The sequence below is a fragment of the Pleurodeles waltl genome, chromosome 4_2 (assembly GCF_031143425.1).
Source record: "Pleurodeles waltl isolate 20211129_DDA chromosome 4_2, aPleWal1.hap1.20221129, whole genome shotgun sequence".
Taxonomy (NCBI): domain Eukaryota; kingdom Metazoa; phylum Chordata; class Amphibia; order Caudata; family Salamandridae; genus Pleurodeles; species Pleurodeles waltl.
This window is the reverse complement of record NC_090443.1, coordinates 566,545,759-566,565,014: the sequence shown is the minus strand read 5'-3', so window position 1 is coordinate 566,565,014 and position 19,256 is coordinate 566,545,759. Positions and strand designations below refer to the sequence as shown.

Here is a 19,256-nt window from a genome sequence, read left to right as displayed (position 1 = left end):
GTCTGGAGGTGATGACAGCCTGGGGAGAGTCCGCCTTCATCCGCCAGTCATTGAGATAGGGGAAGACTGAAACCCCTGATCTGCACAGATGAGCTGCGACCACTGCCATCACTTTGGTGAACATTTGAGGGGAGCTGGTAAGGCCAAAAGGGAGTATGTTGAACTAAAAATGCCTGTGGGCAGGAAGGATGGGTATATGGAAATAAGCGTCCTGCAAGTCCAATGCTACCATCCAGTCTCTTGGGTTCAGGGAAGAAAGAACCTGAGCCCGAACAAGCATTGCAAACTTCTTCTTGAGGAAGAGATTGCGGGACCAAAGGTCCGGGATAGGGCGGAGGCCCATGTCTTTTTTGGGTACCAGAAAGTAGCAGGAATAGCAACCATAACCTACTTCAGGCACAGGAACCCTCTCTTTAACTCCCTTGGCTGAGACAGCCGTAACCTCCCCTTGGAGAAGTACCAAGTGATCCAGTCATCTGATCGTAGGATTGTGGCATGGATGGAAGGATAGTCTCAAAGGAGAGGGAGTAGGTCCTTTGGACTAGCTGCAGAACCCACCTGTCTGTCGTGATGGTCTGCAAGAGGAGCAGATGATGGCATATCCTGCCTCCAACTGGTCCCTGGTAGGGAATCATCAGACTAGGAATGTTTGGAGGCAGCTGCAACTGCTGGGGTGGCAGACTGGCAAGGCTGCTGGCTCCCTGATCAATAAGGAAAGTGGATCACGTCCCCAGCCATGCAGAAGCTGGGCAGCGTGTGCAGCACAATTGCTGGAGGAGAACGGATGTGGCTGGGTATCCCTTCCATAGCCACAAAAGGGGTGAAAAGCAGTCCAAGAGGGGCGAGGGGCTGCCATGAGGCTGAAGCACCCGGCCATAGCACAAGAACTCTGGAAGCGCTCAAGCGCCAAGTCTGCTTTTTCTCCGAAGAGACAGGTGCCATCAAAAGGCATGTCCATAAAATTTGCTTGGACATCCCCCAGAAAGTCAGATTTCCTCAACCAGGTGTGGTGCCTCAAGGCCACTTTTGAAGCAACCGCTCTGTGCAGTGAGTCAGTTGTGTCCAGTCCATGTCAGATCATGAACTTTACTACGTCTCTCCATTCAGCAATTGCTTGGGAAATGACATTCTCTGGGACATGTGAAGGCACCTGTACAACCGTACCCACAGCGTGTGGCAATAACCGCCCAAAAAGAATGCACTGTTCACAGACAACAATGTCAGGCTGGCAACTTCTTCTTTCCAAGTGTGCCCATCCTCTTGGATTTCCAATCCGGGAGTGTGGAAGAGAATGCATCCTGGGAAGTGGAGGCTTGGATAACCAAGCCCTTAGGGGTGGGGTGTTGGGTCCCGAAACCTTGGTCATCTGGTGCAGGGCGATGGCAGCAGGCAATAGTCCTGTTCACAGAAGCTTTTGTGCTGGGTTTGGACAAAGTACCCAGAAGGACATCTGTAAGGGATTCATTAAAGGGAAGCAGGGGTTCAGAGGATGAAGCCCCAGGCTGAAGCACCTCTGTCAGGAGGTTAGTCCATTAGTCCTCACTGCCACCAAAGGCAGCCCAACGTCCAGAACCGTGGCTACTCTCTGCACCACCACTGAATATGAAGCTCCCTCCACCAGTAGGGGGAGAGTTCATGCCAGTATCTGGGGAGATATCCAGTCCACTGGCTTTACCCAGATTCATACACTAGTTCATGGAGTCTTGAAGCTGGTATTCAAAAGGGTCCAGTGACTACTTCCTCACCATAACCTAGCTCATAGTAATAAGGCTCAGGATCAGGCATAGGGGGACAAGGCCCATGCTGGAGCCAGAGTTTGCGTCGTATAACATCCATTCAGCTCCATGTCAGAGTCAGCAACAGAAATGAGGGTGGCGCCGCCTGTGCCCCTAGCGGCGCTGGCAGAGTTGCGGTCCGAACTGGCACTGAGGATGGTCAACGTGATATGACCAGCTCAGATTCAAATCCATGAATGGATCCCTGTGTGTCCCTTGGAGCTGAGGCCAAAGCTGCAAGCGTCGAGCCTGAAGGGGCCGCTTCTGACTCTGTGGGGCCCGAAGGCGGACCAGCGGAGTCACACTGCACAAAAATGAGGCACATGGCCTAATAAAACTCTTTAAACTGGGCAAGGGTCACTCCGGCTCCCAGAAACTCGTGGAAGAACGAAGGCGGCCCAGATGCAAGCTCCACAGATGGAGGCCTTGATCGACGATGCATCCTTGTCTCATCAGTCGGCAGACAAGGTGAAGTCGAAGAACATTTTGCCTTCTTCTACTTCTTCTTATGCCTCAACTTACCTGAAAATCCTGAGTTCTTGGAGTGGGACGAAGAAGATGGGGGGGCTCTACAACCGATCCCGAGTCCTTTCTCCTGACCAAAATCAGGACTTATGAAGGGCTGAGCGCTGGGCCGCCATCAGCTTTAGGGACCCCTCCATCAAAGCCTTTGGATTCCTGGCCCAGCACTTCGGGTTGTGGTTGCACTCCAGGCACTAAAGGCACACAAGGTGTGGATCCATCACAGACATCGTCAGATGGCAGGATCTGCAGGGCCTGAACCCGGTCTTACGCAAAGACATCCCTTGATGGACCAGGAGTGTAAACACTCAAAAAAGTTTCAACAAAAGTAAAAAGAAAAAGAAAAAAAAAAAAAGACCAGTCAAAAAGTGTCTGAGGGGTATCTCGTTCTTCGGATCAGCGCAGAAAGAAAAGAACTGACATCAGCACCCTGGGGTGGCGCCTATATAGGTCCTGTGTCGTCATGCCCAGCACAGACGAAGAACGCAACACCACCTAACGACACACAGGGGTACAGCTCGAGCAAAATCTCCATTTCCAGACTGATTCCTAGGGGAAATTCTAAGGTAAGGAATCTGCAACTAAATGTTTCTATCAGATAGAGCCTCAACTTCATATATTACGTGCAGCCATATATCAAACAGGCAATCCACCTAAAAGCTTTTCCTGCACACCCATTCAATTTTGGTGGTGAGGGACTAGAATCATATGTTCACCACTGTTGTATTTTGATGACAGACCTAGTAATACAAGGGATGCAGGTTGGTGCCATCTAAGGCTCTGAGAAGCTATTCACATATATCAAAATTAAGGTAGTGTGTATTACTCGCTCTTTCAAAATCCAAATCAGGAGTCATGTGGGAAGGTCTGCTCCTTGTTATGCTGTTGGAGGGTAATTGTTACTTAGGTTTCAAGAGAATTTCTTTTTTATATCGGGAATTAAGATGTGGCAGCAATTTTAATAGTGTCTGCCATCAACAGTGAACTATTCACTGCAAGTGTCACTGCCATCTTTTTTTTAGTTCTGGCTTTAGCCAAAACCTTTTGATTTTACAAAAACTATTTGTATCATATACCTACTTATAGAGGCTTTTCGTTCACTATAGGGCCTGACATGGCAACGGGTGTTTTGTGAGGCAAAGAATATTTTTGATTTTAATAATTGTTTTGTACATCGGCAAGGTAATAACAGCTCCTCAAAAAGAAAGTTTTACAAAAACGATAACACAACAAGAACGGAGGAAGCCAGTAGGCCTGCAGCCAATTCCAGATAGATTGCCTTTGCCAGTGCTTGTCTTGTAAAATGTTGCCATGCTAAGAAACACAACCCAGGATCTCAAATGATGCTGTGGCAGAATATAATTATATAGTTCTGATGCTTTTAGATGAACAGTAGATTCAGGGCCTATGGGTACGGCTGCCCATATTCATTCTAGTTACATATCCAATATTAATTGCAGAGAAGTAGTGAAGGAAGCTTTCTAGGTGGATACTGGCACTACTAAGAATATGGATAGCAGATGATAGTTGTTTGCTTGATATTTTCACTCGTTTGGATAAAAAAAAATCTATGGATTTGAGGATCCTTACAGGAAATCGTTTAACCTTAAAAATGCAATGCCTGCTCACTGACAATTATTTGGATTATCTTCCGTGAAGACTCAATGCAGACTACTAAATGAAGCTTCAGCAAAGCAGAAGCACAGACATAAAAATGCACTGGAAAAGAAAGTTAAGTTAACAAAAAAGTATGGAGACTAGGTCACCCACCAGAATGTTTAAATGTTGAAAGAGAGTGCATCAGTGATGCGTTCCATTGCCCTTGCACTTCTACCTTTACTTAGCTACTAACATTGCGTGATTAGGTTACAAATATATGTTGCTTATATTTGCCCATAATTTTGCATTGATCATTCACTCTCTCAAACTCTTAGTTCTGCACAGCCAGAATCTCTTGCCCATTGGTCAAGGGAGCAAGAGAGCAGGTCCAGACCAGCTCTCCCTGACTGCTGCCAGCAGCTGCAGTCTTGCTTGACCTGACAGTCATCCAGCAGCAGTAAGTGTCAGGCCCCCTCTGCCCCCCATGACTAGCTCCAAAGTCTCCTGCCCCCCCAGGAGCCTAAACAGACTGTTTGGTCCCCTCACCGTTTTTCCTGCTCTCCAGCATCCCACCCCAGCTCTCCAGATTCCCACTCTCCCACCTCCCCAGAAACCCTCCCAGGACCTACTTAAGGAAGGCTGCAGTCCAGCCACACAGGAGACGCATGCAGCGGACGTGCCTCTGACGTGTCAAAAGCAAGCCTGTCCGTGCACATCTGCGCCTGGAACTCTGGACCTCCAGACTCCCACAGGTACTCCGCCGCTGAGCTTCATATCCTAAACCCCAGTCACAACAACAACTGCTGACTCGCATATCCCCACTTCACAGCAGAACTGTTCATCTGACTTCACTGCCGCTTCACGTCCACTCCTGGACCGATCACCACCACTGGATTTGGCACGTCACCGTCAACACCGGCCAAGACCCCACCAATCAACTCAGATGCCTCCTGCTCAACACCAGACCTCTCTGCAAACATACCTTTGAAATCTGGAACACTATCTCAACCCTCAACCCCAACGTAACCATCACAGAAATCTGGCTCACCCCGGCAAAAGCCCCAGACATTGCCATGGCAACGAGAGGAAACACTGCAACCAAACCAACAGACACAGAGGCAGCATCACCATCATACACAAGGAATCGATCACCTGCACCATCACCAATGACCAGACCACACCAATCATGGAACACATGATCTTCCAGATCCACACTGACAATAACACCCTCGCGTATAGACCACCAAGACCATAGACCGGAATCAGCAACTCCATCACTGAATTCATCACCCCGCTCGCCATCGAATCCGAACACAGTGTCTTCCTGGGAGACCTCAACCGCCACCTAGACAACCCCACCGACACCAACTCTACTGACCTCCTGGAAAGACTGGACAACATCGGCCTCAACCAGCTAGTTACTGACAACATGCACAAAGCAGGACGCACGCTGGACCCAATCTTTACGTACGCAACAAAATCAGATACAACCATACCTCGGATCTCACCTGGTCAGACCACTCCATCGTAGACATCACTGGACATGCCCGCACCATCCCAAACTGCCACAGCTCCCCCTTACGCAGTTGGTCCAAGGTCACTCAGCAACAATGGACTGATTCCCTCTACACCACACAGCCCAAACACTCCACTAAACTTAACTAAGTTTACAACTAAACTTAAATTACAGAACTTCAAAGACTGGATCACCAGTGCCACACATATTTTACATTTGTGCACCTCAGACCCTCTCTGGAGAACTCTGTAAAATAACAAGCTATGCAGGAAAAAAGCAGTCTTTGAAGAAAGATCTATTAATCACCTTGTGACAAACTCTAGACCATCACTTACTCACCACTACTTGCCTCCAAAATCTGATTTGATTCTAGAGCAAGAGTGTTACCCTCTGGCAAAGTTAGACTGAAGGTAACACAGGAGCCTGAGTTTTAGTTTATGTGAATTTATTGTGAGATGATTCAAAGAACTTAGGTGGTAAAATTCAACATCCTGTGATTCTAGACAAATCTCCAGTGCCTAAAAGAAATGAATGTGACCTTGTGTAATGTAACTTGTGTTCGTGTCAAGCGCTTCAATAGCTCTAAGGCGAGTTTGCACTATATAAAAAATGCAGGAAACTGCACAAAAAAGTAGAAGCTAAGTATTAACATGAAAAGGCGCGACAGATAGACATTTAGTGGTTGATTTGTACAAAGTGAAACCAATAAACCTGGATAAATTGCAGATTCCACACTCAAATTGTGTGTGGCCTTAGACAAATATTCTATTTCACCAAAACTCGTTTTTCTTTATATTTATGCATGAAAGCATGTTCAAATATGTGAATCAGAAAACCAACTATATACAAATCCCTATTGTGTTTGGTTTCATAGACTAATGTTCCTCTATAATAAACTGGCCCACATACAGGGTTCCATGTGACAACTCTTTTGCATCTTGGTACACTAATGGCACCAATGTGAGGATGGTGGTGGGAATGGCTAAGTGCATTTTAAAAACGATCACTTTTAATAATTACTGTGCAGTGCAGCGCTACAATGTGACATATCAATGTCAAAGCTTCCCAGTGTTAAAGAAATACACGTTTTTTAATTTTAATTTCCTGCCACCTGCCCCCACTCGTCACCCCCCCGCTAGAACCGGGCCTCAATTAGAGCTTAGTTTATCAAGCTTGAGTCTATTACGTACTACATCAACTACGAGTCTAAATATCGGGAAAAATTAATCGTTTTTAAATGTCTCAAAGTATATTGTTCTTAAAACTATATTTTTATTTTAACATTTTAGCTGTTTGATAGGTATATTATCAAACACATACATTTAGTTAAATATGAAAAAATATCCCTGTGTACGCCTGAAACTTGCAAAAATGTATACAAAAGCACAACATGTTGGCGCGCTTGCAACATAGATACTCCTGTTAGAAACAACTTTTTCAGAGGCAGGCGCCTGCCAGACTTGACAGTGCACCCATCTCACAGCTATTATCTCAGCTTAGCGGCCCAAAGCACTTCTCTATGCCAAAGAGCTATCTGCCTATTACCAGGTTAGCTTAGCAGCCATTATCTGGGCCCTTTGATTTCCTTCAAGCAGCCCCATCCCAACGCGCCACAAGTGAATAATAAAGAACTCGTAATAGCTCCTAAGAATTCTTTATGGGGCTGGCGTCACCAGAATGAACTCTAGAAAGAGCTGAAGAACTCTCATCTACTGATAAGAAAGAAAATAATTAACCCGCCTTAATATATCTGAGCAGGCCCCAGATAAATCAGACTTCTCATAGTCAATGAGTGAGATAAAAACCGTATATTAAAAACACTATGCAGATATTGTCCTTGAAGCACACCGGCAGCCATCTAAATCTTCGGAGGTCTGTGGCTGTTTATGACCTGCTTGTAATATATCTGCGTGAAAGGAGATGTGCGAAGTACTTACAGTGCTGAGTTTACTGGAGGTAATAATGATGCGCCTCTCGTGCATCATGCTGGCGTAGAGCTGCAGCATGTTATTCACATCCACAGCCACAAAATACTCCGTTAGGTTTCTCTGTAAGAAGGAAAGATAGAAGTTGTGACACAGACCCACCGAAAAACTCTTCTATATATTAAGTTTAATGACTATTAAGTCTCTCAGTGCGCTTCGAGGTCCATGCCTCCTTTTTGAAATCTATTATACAAAGTGCAGTCCCTCACCAACAGTTAGCACCATAGCATGCCCCCTAATGTAGTGTCAGCAACCAGGTGCCATTTTGCTCCTACGTGACACTGAGGGAGGTAATTGGTCTGAAGATAAACATTTTACTTTTACATTAACGTGTTTCTCAGCAAGGAGACATTCTCAATACAATATGTATGCAGAGAGAACCCAGTGTTGACCTGCTTGATTATAGTGAAAATTGGACTAATTATTGTATAGTTTCACATGGGCTCAGAGCACTGATTATTGAATGTTGTTTACTGCAATTTTAACTTCTAAATGGGGGTAAGCAATTTGAGAAGAACACATTTTCAACTGGGCGTTGACAGTTCCAAGTTAAGATGGACGAATTTAAACATATATTTGCCTAGAGTTAAGTCACATTTAATTTGCAGCAATGTTAAAATTAGGCACCATTTCTCTTGAGTATCCAAAAACAAGGCACTAACTTGGAAGTGGTTATCAACGGGTTTGACTGTCAAATATAGACATTAAGTAGTCAATACTAAATTTTCATTAAGGACGGCCCCCATATCCATACCATTGTTCCACCTTAACTCTGCATCACATTTCGAATTCAAGCAAACTATATGAAGCAAACAGATCTCCGATTTACATATATTTAATTGTTCACTATATTCATGAACTTTGGACCCCAGTGACATCACAAATAGGGCAATACACAGCCTAAAGCCATGATGTATTCAAAGCAGTTGGATAGAACAAGCCTGATAAAACGTTTAAAACCAAAAGGACAGCAGATGACAAAGATCAAAGTCTCAAGGGATAGTCAGAAGATCCAGAACACCTGTTGACACAAGAAAGATGTCTGTGCTGATATTTGATCTGATACAGAATGTGCAGCCGTCCGTTACTTTTAGGTTCCTGCAGTAATGAAAGTGTGATTAAAAAAGGCATATGCTGAATGACTAACAACCACCTTAAGCTAACCCAAGCAAGAATGTTACATAGTTAGAGAAACACATCTTTCGCCAGACCGGGAGCTCCTTGGCTGCTTTCACACCATTCCAGAAACCTTATTCCTTTCTTCAGAACAGATACCTAATGGATTGTGTGATTCCAGGAACTCATAAAAACAAAGTGTGAGACTTCATAATCTCTCTCACTTTGAACTCATAAAAATGACTTTCCATCAACTGTGTCACCTTGAAGGCTGTTTGCTTCTCCTTCTCATACAAATGTATCCACGGAAAGGCCACAGCAGCAAATACAGCACAACATCTCTAGAACCTGCCATGCTTATCTGAACAAACCTTGCTCCATATTTAACAAACTTTGCTCTAACTCCATAGGAGATAAAGACTTTGTAGACCACCCAGGACCACCCTGCATTCCGGAGGCAGCTCAAAACCTGGCTCTTCGAGCAGCAGTAAACCCCCCCCAATCGCCTAGCGCCTTGAGAACCTCACGGGTGAGTAGCGCGCTTTATAAATGTTTTTTGATTTGATTTGATTTGATTTAGACCAATGAACCCTGGTTTGGAACATGCTTCCTAAGATGATCCAGACAAAGACCAACTGTGACACTTCCAATACATTCAACAAACACCTCTGATTCAACCATCAAGCAGTCAATGGGACTCACATCACAGAGCTGTGCTTCAAAAGTCATTTAACCATTCAATCATTCTTGTACACCTCTGAAAACAGGCTCAAGAATTAATTTCTGGACTCACCAATGGAGACCAGAACATGAGTCCAACAAATCATGCCACCATGAATCCAGATTGTGTAATGAGGTAGCTGGACTGCCTGGGTGGCGGAACAACAGTGGATAGGTGAGAGAGTGTTCTTAATAATTAGTGATTTTATTCTTTTTCAGCTTTGTGGTACCAAACCTGCCATACTTGATCTCTCCTCTCCAAAACAATGGTGATTTAGATCTTTCTGTTCCACCCTGAACACACTGTTTATTTTGCAGTGTGACTCACAGGTTTTATCTGTAGAGGTCTTCAATATCAAGCATGCCATAGATGACGATGAACTATGCAGCCAGGACACTTAGCATTTAAGTGACAAACAGGATGGATCCTTGATTGCCTGAGAGAGGAAATTTAACGCTATTACCAATCTCTGAGGGTCGATGCTGCTTCTTTAAACATCCCGGTCGGAACATGTTCGGGGATTCACACTAGCTTCATTTTTCATTCTAGTCCTACTAATGAGGTCAAAGGTAATTTTCACCGGCTAGATGGATCACTTGGGATCACTGCAAGTCTCCAAGAAAAAACACTGATCCATTCTGATAAGAATTTATTAAAACATTAAGATGTATTTAAAGCCTCATAATCGCTTATACATTTATTTTAAACTTTCAACCCAATTGGTGTTGAAAGTGACTGCAGTGGTGAAGGGTATCATCAGCTTCTTCCTATTCTACACACTACACATCTTACAAGGAGCAGGGAGGTACCATTCTGCACAGATATAACAGAGTTTAATTCTACATCCTCATTTGTGGCTGTGAGACTGAGCACTCTCAACTTTTGGCCAATTGGAAAATATCCCTTTTGTCTAAAAAGTAGAATCAGTATGGTATTTTAGATTGTGTAGATTATTGGCAGTTATGTTGTACTTTCTATGATTATTATCAAGCTTTCTTTATCTGAGTGCCTTTTGCTACTGTGCAATAGTGAATGTTGTCTCCTTGAGTTTATTAGTCTGTTCAGTGTTTATTTAGTTAGAAGTGATTTACATAAATCAGTGTGAAAGTAAATTTTAATCTAGGTAAAGACCTTTGGAAGGTCTTATGTCTAAGAGTGAGTGTTCTTAAGGTCTTTTACTTTTTTGTTTATATTGGAAGGTTGGTTGTCTGTTTCTCACTCTAACACATTGATCTTTAATACATGCATTACAATCCGGGCAAAGCTTTAAGTGGGCCAGGTCCCTCCAGGTCTCAAGCTCAGCAGTAATTGAAAACAGGAGTTTGTAGGAGGCTGGCATGGTTTGTAGTGGGTACCAAAGGTACTTACACCTTATACAAGGTCCAGTTATCCCTTTTGGTGAAATGTAGTCAGTGTCTAGAAGCCAGGCTGTCTAGGGGTAGCTGTAGCTGAGCAGCCAAGGCTTATCTAGGAGACATGCAAAGCTCTTGCAATACTACTGTAGTCACACAGTACTCACACACAAGAAAGAAAATACTCAGTGTTACAAAAATAAAGGTACTCCCTTAGGAGGTAATTAATATACCCAGTATATAGACTAGAATGCAGAAATAGCTGTAAAAACATTCAGAAAACAGTGCAAATAGTGAAAATCACAATAGGTTGCAATGGGCCTAGGGGGAACACAAACCATATACTAAAATAGTGGAATGCGAATCTTGGTTTCTCACCTAGGCAAGTGTAGTATGTAGCGGGGCACTGGGAGTGTAAGAAAACACTAAAGGCAAGTAACAGAACCCACCCCAATACCCAGGAAAACACAAGTAAATCACAGTAAGTTTCCTAGAACACACAAGAAGTCGTGATAGAAGATTATGCATGAACCAGAAGAGACTACAAGACACCAATGATTGATTCCTGGAACTGAAGACCTGTGGAAGAAGAGGACAAAGTCCAAAAAGCACTGAAGAGTCCAGGGAGAACAGGAACCCCTTCTAACCCGGATGAAGGTCAAAAAGAAGAACCACCGGTGAGTATACAAAGTCAGTGACGCACCCAAGAAGACAGACGTGGGTTCCTGGTTGGTGCAAAAGATGTCCCACGCCGGATGGATGATTGCAGTATGGTTTGCGTGGCTGGATTCCGCCAACAAGCCTTGGCACACACAAAGCTCGTGGTTAGTGGAAAATAGCGCTGCCCGGGACCAGGAGGGACTTGGTGGCCTCTAACCAGGAGGGGGAGACAGAAGAGGCACTCACCAAGTCGGAGAGCCCTAAGAAGACCAGGCAGCGCATGCAGGAGTCCCACAGCACGGGGACAAAGAAAGTGCAAATGGAGGCCCACACAGAACGACACAAAGGGATCTCACTTCGCTGGAGAACCACTCAGGAAGCTGTGCATCGCAGGAAGGAGTGCTGGGGGCCGGAGCTGTGCTGTGCACGAAGAACTTCATGGAAGGTCGCCCACAAGCCTTGGCAACTGTAAATCATGCTGTGCACTGGGGTAATGTCTTGCTTGGGGAGGCAAGCTTTTAGCTCCACCCAAGTTGGACAGCTGGACTTTAGGACCGTTGGGACAAATTCAGTCCACCACCCGTGTTTCTGGATCCACGCACTTCGTCAGGAGAGGGGACCCATGCCACGGGCCATCACTGCAGAGGGGTGCATGCTGAAGCAGGGAAGTAACTCCTTCACTTCAAGGGAGATTCCTTCAGTTCTTCTGGTGCAGGCTGAAGACAGGCAGTCCTCGGAGGATGCACGACCTGGAAACAGTTGCAGTTGCTGGCAGGAGCTGAAGATACAATGTTGCAGAAGTCTTCTTAGTTGTAGTTTGAAGAGTTCCTTGAGGGTCCAGCTGCAGTTCTGTTGGTAGAAGATGATGTAAAGGATGCAGAGGATTCCCGCTGGAGTCTTGCAATCTGAATCTGGGGAAACACCCAGAGGAGAGACCCTAAATAGCCCTGAAATGGGGATTGGTCAGTTACACGGGTAAGCACCTATCAGGGACGGCTCTGACGTCATCTGCTGGCACTGGCAACTCAGATGCCCCACCACCCTTGAATCCAAGATGGCAAAACCCAGGGACACACTGGAGGAGATCTAGGCACCACCTCTTGGGTGGTAATGGACAGGGGAGTGGTCACTCCCCTTTCCTTTGTCCAGTTTCACGTCAGAACAGGGACTGGTGTCCCTGAACCGGTGTAAACTGGATTATGCAAGGAGGGCACCATCTGTGCCCTTCAAAGCATTTCTAGAGGCTCTGGGAGGCTACCACTTCCATGACTTTAACACATATTTCCAAAGGGAGAAGGTGTAACACCCCGCTCCCACAGGAAATGCTTTGTAATGGCTTCCTGGGCTTGAGCTGCTCAAGCACCAGGAGGGCAGAAACCTTTCTGTGAGGTGGCAGCAGCTGGGGTTGCCTGGAAAACCTCAGAAGGCTGTTATGGAAGTACTGGGGGTCCACTGTGGAGCCTCCAGAGTTCATGGAATTGTAAAACCAATACTAGAATCAGTATTGGGGTACAATTCCCAGTTAGACACCTTACATGGCCATATTCAGAGTTACCACTGTGAAGTTGGAGATAGGTATTGACCTATGTCCAGTGCACGCGTAAAATGGTGTCCCCGCACTCATGACGTCTGGGAAAATGGTCCCGGATAACGTGGGGGCACCTCTGCTAGTGCAGGGGTGCGCTCACAAACAGGTAATTTGCACCCAGCCTTCAGGGTTGGAAGGCCTGAAATATAGGTGACTTATAAGTGACCTGGTGCGGTGTGAATGGCTGTGAAAGGGTGCATGCACCATTTCACACAGGCTGCAATGGCAGTCCTGTCGAAGCCTTTGCATATGCTCCCTATGGGTGGCAAAAGTAATCCTGCAGCCCATAGGGATCCCTTGGAACCCCAATGCCCTGGGCACATAAGTATCATATACTAGGGACTTATTAAGGGGCACCAGTTTGCCAATTTGGCATTGAATACTGGGTTACCAGTATGTAGTGACAAATTTGAGAGAAGAGTGAGCATAAGCACTGGCGTCCTGGTTAGCAGGACTCCAGTGACACAGTCAAGCACATGAACATCAGGCAGAAATTGGGGGTAACATGCCAAAAAGATGGTACTTTCCTACAACATTGACATGGGTTCCAATTGTGCCCTATATTCATGTCCTTAACATTCCTGGCAAATAACAATGATCGATTTTTGAACAATGACTGCAAAAAAACATTAAGGTAATCTATGTCAGCAATTCAGTTGCTGTTTAGATTTCACAAGTTTTACTTGATCTTGCATTCCCTAAGCGTGTTTGCTGTTTCCAGAATGCTGTGTTTCTGTATTTTTGTGAAGCATATTAATCTTGCAATTGCTTCTATGTGTTTATATTAAGCCACAATTGAGAGCTCTGAGGTTGAAGCTGAAGATAGTGTTAGTATTATGGTGCCTCTCAGAAGGTCAGAAAGGAGTTATAATACATGGTCATCCAATCCTTGCCCTCTCTGCAGATCGGACAGAGCAATGGTCACATATTCGAGTTGCAATCGTGATCCTGGGTTTCGGTGTGACAAATACTAACAAAGAGAAAGTAAAGGTAATGACAGGGCTTAAAGGTCAGTGGATGCGTTGTAGTGAAGTGCAGGAGATGGGAGGAAGTGCATTCAGGAGACCGAGCAAAGAGAGTGCTGAAGAGGAAAGAGATGAGGTATAATACATGCAAAAAAGGAGATTTGGAGAGAAAAGGGGCAGACATAGCTAACAAAGAGTGAACATAACAGGAGCTACTGAGACACTCTGGAGATCACTATTCATCCCACAGGCCTCAGTAATGTTTAATCCACAGTCTCATAATGTAAAATTAAAAATGTTTGATATTAATTATTTACAATAAAAGTATTGTTGTTACTCTTTACCGTAGACAGCTAACAGCCACAGGCAAAACTAATAGTCCTGGCTGGTTTTAGGTACATACCAGTCATATAGTAGTAGTGTTACATATCTGGATGCAATAACAAAATTTAGAGGGATGTCTAAAATACCAGTCAGGCGACACTCTGGAAATCACAGAAATTCAGTTTGAGTGTTGAAGCCACGCCTTAATTGCACAGGCCAGACCCCTTTTAGAGACCGTCCACTTTTTTTCATCCCACTTAAAGCCTTTAGGCAGGTGTGTAATTAGGGTCACATTCCTTTTACAATGAAGCCGCTAATTCAGCACAGGTGACTCGACGTCTGTCCACTAGGCTGCAATTTACCGGATCAGAGCTGGGAATGACAGATTAGGACAGTCATACTTATGAAAGTGATAATGTTAGCACCATTTAATTGGAGGATAGTGAAGATTGTTTCTAAACTTCTCTCCATTTGGACAAACAACATGAACATGCAAAACAACGGACGTGCAGCAGAACATTAACCCACACCTCCGAACCAGTTTGAACACAGCAATGATATTTTATTGGTGGAACTTCAAGGAATCTCTTAAAAATCCATTGCAAATAATGAAACCTGGAGGAGAGGCACACAGGTACACGTTTTCACAATGTTTTTTTTAATTGTTTTATTTATTTTTTGTTCCAATGATGCAGCAAGACAGGAAGCGGGTTTTCTACCCCTTTCCCCAATCGAGAATATATTCATTAAAACACGTACTTCAAATAGTCATGATGAGCTCTCACAGGGGACTTCAGCATTGTTAGAAGGCCTCTCAGGGAACATTAATCTGCATGAGCGTATTGTTACAAAGGTACAGCACATTCTCATTTCAGATTAAGTGTTGTACATTAACACAAAGCCGTAGCCCCCTGTGGCTCGGTGTGCAGAGGACCTGCCCTCTCAGGAGTAAATGACTCCTGTGCACCAGCTGACATCCTTTCAGATGCGGGAGGCCAGCTGGGGTGTCATGGGGGCCCCATGAGGTGTGAGGCCAGTGAGAGCGCTAATGAACGTGTATGTGATACGGCCTGTCTGCGACAGCGAAAGAGAAAGAGGCGGGGCATAAAGCAATCAGAAATGCACATCAGACATTTTAGCTGCTGGTCTAAAGCCGCAAAGATACTCACACTCTCCGGTATTGTTGGCAGTCCAGTTACATCTGGCGTGATGAAGTATGAATGCTAAGCAATGAAACAAATACAATAACTGTTAAAACATGTTGAAAGCAATATATGCAGACCAGACACAATTTAACATCAACTCTGGTTTAAAGTTCAGCAAACGTACGAATGTATGGTCGTGCAATTAATGGCAGGGTTCAAAGGTTGGGGACATGTCGAACTGATCACCAAACACCATAAATAGTACCGGAAGACAATCCAACGATTCACATTAAGCAGAAAGCTGTCAGTCACCAACAGAAAAAATAAAATATGCAGTGTGAAGATTGCAAAAAAACAACTGGAGAAGGAAACAACATCTACCAGATGTGCTTGTTAATTTAAGTTCCTCCTTAAAGGACGTACTGGCTAAAAGATAAAATAACATTGAATATTTTTATGTAAAGCAATGTGTATATTATTAACAACGACAGAACATAGATGGTTTGGTTAAAATCACCAACAATGTTCCCCCTGAAAGTGTTTAAAGCTATATATTGCATATGAAGAGATGCACTGATGCATGTCAACACCGCATTACTCAGATAACATAATTCTGCAGAGCGACTGAAAAATACCTTGCATCAGATGGCCCTATAGTGATCACAATAACCATTGCACAATGTATATGTACGTACTCTGTGACAGAAAACACTGCTCGCAAGTCATGCTGTGGATTAATATGGATACGTTGTTAGAACCAGGATGCCATGAACAAGATCAGTGAATGAAAGCCCCAACAATTCAGTAAGGCCTGACTTTTAAACAACAGTTGATAGTAATATATAAAAGTAAAACAAACGTTAACATGAGTTTCTGCACAAAAATCTCCTTTTGCTCCATTTTGAAAATGTTGCCACAACATCTGATCAAATGTAAAAGCAGCTTAATAAAAGCTGTACCTCACATGGTTCTCATTTTTTATTATTTTGCATATTGTTGACTTAATGGACTGAAACTTTACTTTTAACGAGTAATTATTTACCGAGTAAAAATAGTTCCACCTTTAATAGGAACTCTCAATGGTCTGACAAAACCAAATTTCCTCTTCCCTCAGAGCCACATTCAAACCGAAAAACTCAAAAGGATCAGAACATGGCATCATGCATGCCCACACCTTCTTGAGTAGAAGCCTCTACATTTGCAGAAGACTATGTACGAATCCATCTTAGCGCTCAGGTGGGCGGAACTGTTTTTCTGTGAATCCTCAGCCAACAGCTTATGTTAACAGCTGCTGTTTCTATTTGATTGACACGCTAGATCACATTTGGCAAATAGAACCAGTGCTATGCAAGGACATTTTCAAAACATTTCAGGTGCATAGATCCCATGCTGCACAGCTTGTCCAAACTGACCTTCGGTTCTGGAGATACTGTCAAAGAGCTAATGTTTCCACAAAGTGAGATGAAAAGACCAGGTGACAGCTTTGCAGATCTCAATAAAAGGCATTCCTCAATAATGTCAACACAGTGAACCCAAAACGGCTCCATTGCCCAGCTGATACAAGAGGCAAACCTCTTGAATAACACTGCCCTCCTAGGTGACCCACCAAATAAGAGATCCATTTACTGGATCCTAGACACCAGCAGGACCTTCGAAAGTAATTCTAGCTATTAGCATTACTTGGACAGCAGTTACCTGAATATCCTTGTGTGCAGATAAGCATGTGAAACTATGAACATGCACAAGGCAATCACATTAGATAGTAGTTCCTTCAATCTTACTACAGTGCCAACTAAAACAAGTGGGAACCTGGGGCCACTCAAACACAAACATTCCCAATTTTCTCATCAATCCCCGTCTAATGACATACAGCACTCTCAACAAAGGGAAATGTCTCATTTCAGGAATTTAACAATTTAAAATACATCAATTTCCTTCTATCCACAAAGATACACACACATTCAATGGCACTGCTGTTGACATATGTAGAAATAAGAACTATATCCTTGAATCTCTCTGTTCCCACACCCCAGGTAATTCAAGGGTGTGAAGATTTGTCATAAAAGCTAACAAAGGCAGTTACCATTAGCAATTAGGTTAATTTCCTGCACCAATGCTACAGTTTCAACAATTCTGGGTATTGGGCTCTTGTTTTTATTTGGGCTAGATCAATTCCTTTTACCTCTAGTTTAGGTCCCCCTATTGTATTCTTGACAGATGTTAAGTTCTTGCTCAATGTCGACTGAGGATCATTCAATTTATCAAATTACCTTAAATATTTAAAAGCACCCCAGTTTTGTGTAAAAAATAAATATTCTCAGGATAAAGATGATTAGCCCTTTTTGCCCCTTGAAAAGTGTTTGGCTTGTAACTAATTTGTATGCCACTTCTTTTGTGTGTGAACAAGTAGAACTGCTTTTCTTTGGGCCTGATGTCTGAAATGTTATAAGTATGTCCAGATGAGTCAGTGTTTTTGGTAACCTGTTCTCCCTGGGAATGAACTCTATGAATATCTGTCTCATCTCCTGAGCTCATGTAATTAGGGCTAAACAAATTTACCTCTAGGAAACTCTTACTGTTTTGGTTCTTTTACATTATGAGATAGCCAAACTATTTCAAATGTGGGTAAGGCCTCTCGCACAGATGACAATTCCTGACATCTTTCAGTATTGCATTATTGTTGGAACTCACTAGCCAGCTTACCACTGTGAATGAATTAATGTGATTTCTTTTACAGTGCTTGCATGGACAAAGGCTTCTTGACTTGGCAGTAGGACTGACGTTAGGTGATACCCAAGAGGTCACTGTGCTCTGAACTACAGGAACTACCAGAATGTGTTTTTACAACTTTTCTAGAACCTGGAGAGTCACTGGAAGACCAACACAGTGTTTGTGTGGTCCCATGAGCAGTTCAGATGTGAGTTGAATATATGATGCGCATACCGTTTTGTGCTCTTATACTTACATCAGTGCGGTGGAGTGGTGCACTGCACATCATGCTTGCAAACTCATAGGCCACTCACCTGACAAAAATGGGAACCCCTAAGTGAATTAACTGGTGGCTCAGGTACCAACTGCTATCACTTGAATTTTTCAAGTATGGTTTCTTAAGTTAATGTTTTATGTTATTTTCATTCGGTAAAATGCATTACTACTTGCAATGAACCAAATACTTACAAAATTAAGAATAAGGACTGATACATCTATTACGTTCATTAGACAATTTTATACGTTTCATTTGACCAGAGTCTTTTGATAGACAGGCATGTCACTGCGTTATCAGGTAAATCTGGTGAAATTTGACTGGGAGGCATGGCACTATAACATTAGTATAAAAATTGAGAATCTGAGGAAAAGACCTCGCCTGGAAGTGCCTTAGATAGTAAGTAATTCTGTTCTAAAATGACCCTCTACAGAACACTGTTCCAAGTCCAGCATCTCGTTCAATGTGTAACGTGATAGGCTGTAAAAATCTTCTGTGGTAAGCGACTAACTGGAGCGATGTTCGTGCTTTGTAATTGTAACTCTAATCAGCGCTTTAAATTAGCTGGTACTGTCCAGTACTGAGTACCGGCACTTTTTTATCTTGAGAGGGAGAGTACCTGCTCTTCTCAAGAAAAAGGTAATACTTTTAATTGGAGAGTACCGCACTTCTATTTTTCCATTTCAAGCACTGACTAATTATATAGTGCTTACTACCCCAGACCAGGCATTCCAGTGCTTCGGGAGCGAGGTGTAAAATACTCCGGAACTCAAGATTATTAGTTAGTGTGTGTGTTCAATTTTTTCTGCATTTGTTGTGTTAAGTTTGTGCTCTTGGTTTCTAATGTGTTCAGTATAATCAAAAATAAATACAAGGGGCGCTATTCTCAGCTATCCTGGTCTGTCCGACTGCCAGGCAAGAATCGTAATCGGAAGGAACTGCGAATGCAGGGGAGCGCTTCACAACGACCGGGTAAAACATCTATCCAGTGCAGTTCATAAACAA

The 19,256-nt window shown here is 43.7% G+C and overlaps 1 protein-coding gene across 2 annotated transcripts in view; it reads right to left on the bottom strand.

Moving 5' to 3' along the window:
* DENND1B (DENN domain containing 1B) overlaps positions 1-19,256 on the bottom strand; it is a 1,047,500-nt gene that overhangs the window by 459,433 nt on the left and 568,811 nt on the right. For both annotated transcript variants that reach the window (XM_069232125.1, XM_069232124.1), the window contains 2 exons: positions 15,293-15,346; positions 7,350-7,460 (listed from right to left, as the gene is read on the bottom strand). In XM_069232125.1, coding sequence (XP_069088226.1) covers positions 7,350-7,460; positions 15,293-15,346 — 165 coding nt within the window. The remainder of the gene's footprint in view (positions 1-7,349; positions 7,461-15,292; positions 15,347-19,256) is intronic.